The sequence below is a fragment of the Capsella rubella genome, unplaced genomic scaffold (genome assembly GCF_000375325.1).
Source record: "Capsella rubella cultivar Monte Gargano unplaced genomic scaffold, Caprub1_0 scaffold_7, whole genome shotgun sequence".
In the NCBI taxonomy this organism is placed as follows: domain Eukaryota; kingdom Viridiplantae; phylum Streptophyta; class Magnoliopsida; order Brassicales; family Brassicaceae; genus Capsella; species Capsella rubella.
The window spans coordinates 14,215,931-14,218,899 of record NW_006238917.1 but is presented as its reverse complement, the minus strand read 5'-3'; the positions used below and the strand labels follow the sequence as shown (position 1 = coordinate 14,218,899).

The 2,969-nt window shown below is 45.2% G+C and overlaps 1 protein-coding gene across 1 annotated transcript; it reads right to left on the bottom strand.

Annotated features, from left to right (window-relative positions):
* Nucleotides 1–747: 747 nt before the first annotated feature.
* Nucleotides 748–2,686, bottom strand: LOC111829458. The gene is made up of 2 exons (XM_023778542.1): nucleotides 2,171–2,686; nucleotides 748–1,008 (listed from the first exon to the last, which is right to left on the bottom strand). The coding sequence occupies exons 1-2, from the start codon at nucleotides 2,684–2,686 to the stop codon at nucleotides 748–750; spliced, it is 777 nt and encodes a 258-aa protein (XP_023634310.1).
* Between the last annotated feature and the right edge of the window lie 283 nt (nucleotides 2,687–2,969).

The following is a 2,969-nucleotide window of genomic DNA, read 5'->3' as shown; positions in this document are numbered from 1 at the left end:
AAGAGTTTTTAAATGGTTTTTAAAAGATTTGTAATGGTTTTTAAAGAGTTTTAGAAGCCTACAAAGGTTTTTAAATGGTTTTTAAATGGTTTTTAAATGATCTGCAGATCAATTGGTAACAACTTGTGGGAAGGTTGTTAAAGGGTTAGGACCTGGGTTCGAGGAACGCCAGGCGCACCAATAACCTACCTGGTGGGCCAGGGGGCTGCGAGCAAGTGGGCTGCGCAGTTTGGGGGCCCACAGGAGAGAGGTTAGGGTCGATGCAATGCAGCGCTTGTAGCTGCCATATGGCGGGGTGTGCCATGTGGTAGGGGTTCCCACCGGGATGGGTTGTTACAACTAAATTGAAAAAACCCATCCCATTTTTTTTTAACATGCGAACAATCCGGATTAACCCATTTAAAGCAACCCAGACAATCTCACTAACACAACCAATTCAACGTAACCAGTGGAAGACTTAAACAAAAATCCAATCAAACAATTCCATTAATCCAACAAGTTCAACTATCATTATTCCAGAAACGAATTCATCCTAACATGCTTCTAAATTCCATCCTAGCATCCTAACAAATCCTACAATCATCTAAACACCAATGAGCGCCTAGATCATCCTCCTCTCCTCGCCATGATTCCACGGATCACACTTTGCTTTTACCTGCATCAAAGAAAGAGATGCATAAGTATTTCATAAATACTTAGTGAGGCAATCATACAACCACTGGCTATACACACAAGCACATTCAATCATTATCCAAGGAAAAGAACCAAACAGCCAATACAAGATAGACCAGAATCGCTTCTGACTATCGGTGTCGATCGACACCCACCACTGGTGTCGATCGACACTTGCCGTCGACCCTCGCGGACGACACCGGTCTCGACACTCCAATCGTAAGACGCAGTTATCCTCGCGCGACGAAACGTTGGTGTCGAGCGACACCCACCCTTGGTGTCGATCGACACCGACTCTCTGCAGACGCTCCAACTGCGTTTCTCACTGGATCTCTTCTTCAAAAGACCACACGATAAGAACGAGTCTCCAAGGGATTCCACAGGCATCAATCATCAAATAAACAGCCAAACAAGCAAAGGAAATCAATCAAACAATCATCAAAACCCTAAACAATGATCAAACATGCTTAGATAAGCCTGGTCATGCACTCACCTCTTTAAACAAGGAGAACAGCAACGAAAACAAAGAAGAACAAGGAAGGATCTGCCTCCTCTAACACCCCACAACGCGGATCTAGCCTCTACTAGCCTTAAACCACCAAGAACACCACCAAGCACCACCAAAGACTCACAAAAACCCTCAGAAGCTCTAGAACCTTTTTTTCTATCTCTGGAAGTGTTAAAAAGCGGCTGGGATGAGACAACACACGACCTTCCCTCTTTTAAACACGACCTAGGGTTAACCAACCCAAACCAAGCCTCCATTGAACCGACGATTTAAAACTTAAACCGCCCAACCAAAATTACTAGTGTCGATCGACACCACCCGGATTTCCAGACACGGGCGTTACAATTCTCCCCCACTAACTAGGATTCGTCCCCGAATCCTCCAACACAACCGTCAGTACACAACTGACCTCACCGAGGCCCCTATCTAATCAATATACTCACGTTCCAGACCCTATTTGCTCATACACACCCACCTCCCCCGTCCATAGGTCGCAACCCGTGGATCATACCGGCTCGTCCTCAGGCCTCGTCCTTAGACTACGGTATCCAGGAAGCCTCACCACTTCCCCCGCTCTCAGGTCGAAACCCTCAAATCATACCGGCTCACTATTAGGCCACCCGCCTTCTAGCTACGGTATCCGGGAAGTCACACGCTCGCTCTCGGGTCGTCACCCTCAAGCGTGCACTCGAATCGTCATCCGAGGCCATCACATCATATCCGAGCAAATAAGTCTAAACGCCCCCGAGCATATCTCTCGATCAGATATACCTCCCGTGGTCCACTTATAACATCGCAATGCTATACTAACCACCACCCCGAGACTTTCCAAAAAATAGAACCGTCAAACCCGACACTTTCTATTTTTAGAAACTCGCACATATTTCTCTTACACATGACACAACAAGTCAAACCCAAGAAATACTCATCTTATTAATCTCCAATGTCATAATCATTACACCAAAATGAGAATACAAAAGAGATACAAACAAAACCAAACTCAAACCACTTCTCGACCTGCTTGTCAAACCACTTCCGGAACCTTGCCTTCATCCTGGCCACTGGCTCCCACGTCTCCTCCAAGACTCCATCACAGTCCCACTGGACTCTCATCAAAGGAATCTTCTTACGTCGAAGTTCCTTTACCCGCCTCTCGAGAACCCTCACTGGCCTCGCCTCCAAGGTCATGCTAGGCTGAAGATCTGTCGGGATCGTAGCCAACACCTCATCATCCTTGTGAAGACACTTCCTCAGCATCGACACGTGGAATACCTTATGAAATGCATGCATTACCTCAGGTAACTCCAACCGATAAACCACCGGTCCAACCCGCTCCACAATCCTGAAAGGACCCATAAACCTCAGACTCAACTTAGTCTCGGTAAGGGACCTGTTAGGACCACGCAACATCGCCATCTTGAGATACACCATATCTCCAACCTCAAACTCCAACTCTTTACGGCTCTTATCAGCATAACACTTCTGCCGATCCTGCGCCTCTCTCATGTTCAGCTTCAGAACCCGAATAAATATTTACAAGGTTTTTTTAAGAAATTGCGGAAAAATTTTGGCTGAAAATTTTTGGCGGGAAAATGTTTGTCGAAAATTTTTTGGCGGGAAATTTTTTGGCGGGAAATTTTTTTTGGCGGGAAATTTTTTTGTCAGAAATTTTAGGCGGGAAAATTTTTGCCGAAAATTTTTGGCGGGAAATTTTTCGGAAGAAATATTCTTTTTGTTGGAAAGAATATTCTTTTTTTCATCTTGGGTTATAATAAAGGAGGATAATTTA

Bases quoted from the DNA above. Each gene is read 5' to 3' on its own strand.
- LOC111829458 (XM_023778542.1), bottom strand. From the start codon at position 2,686: ATGAGAGAGGCGCAGGATCGGCAGAAGTGTTATGCTGATAAGAGCCGT. The intron at 1,009-2,170 runs GTTTGTATCTCT...GGTCTTTTGAAG, and splicing joins AGTGGTTTGAGTTTGGTTTT to AAGAGATCCAGTGAGAAACG.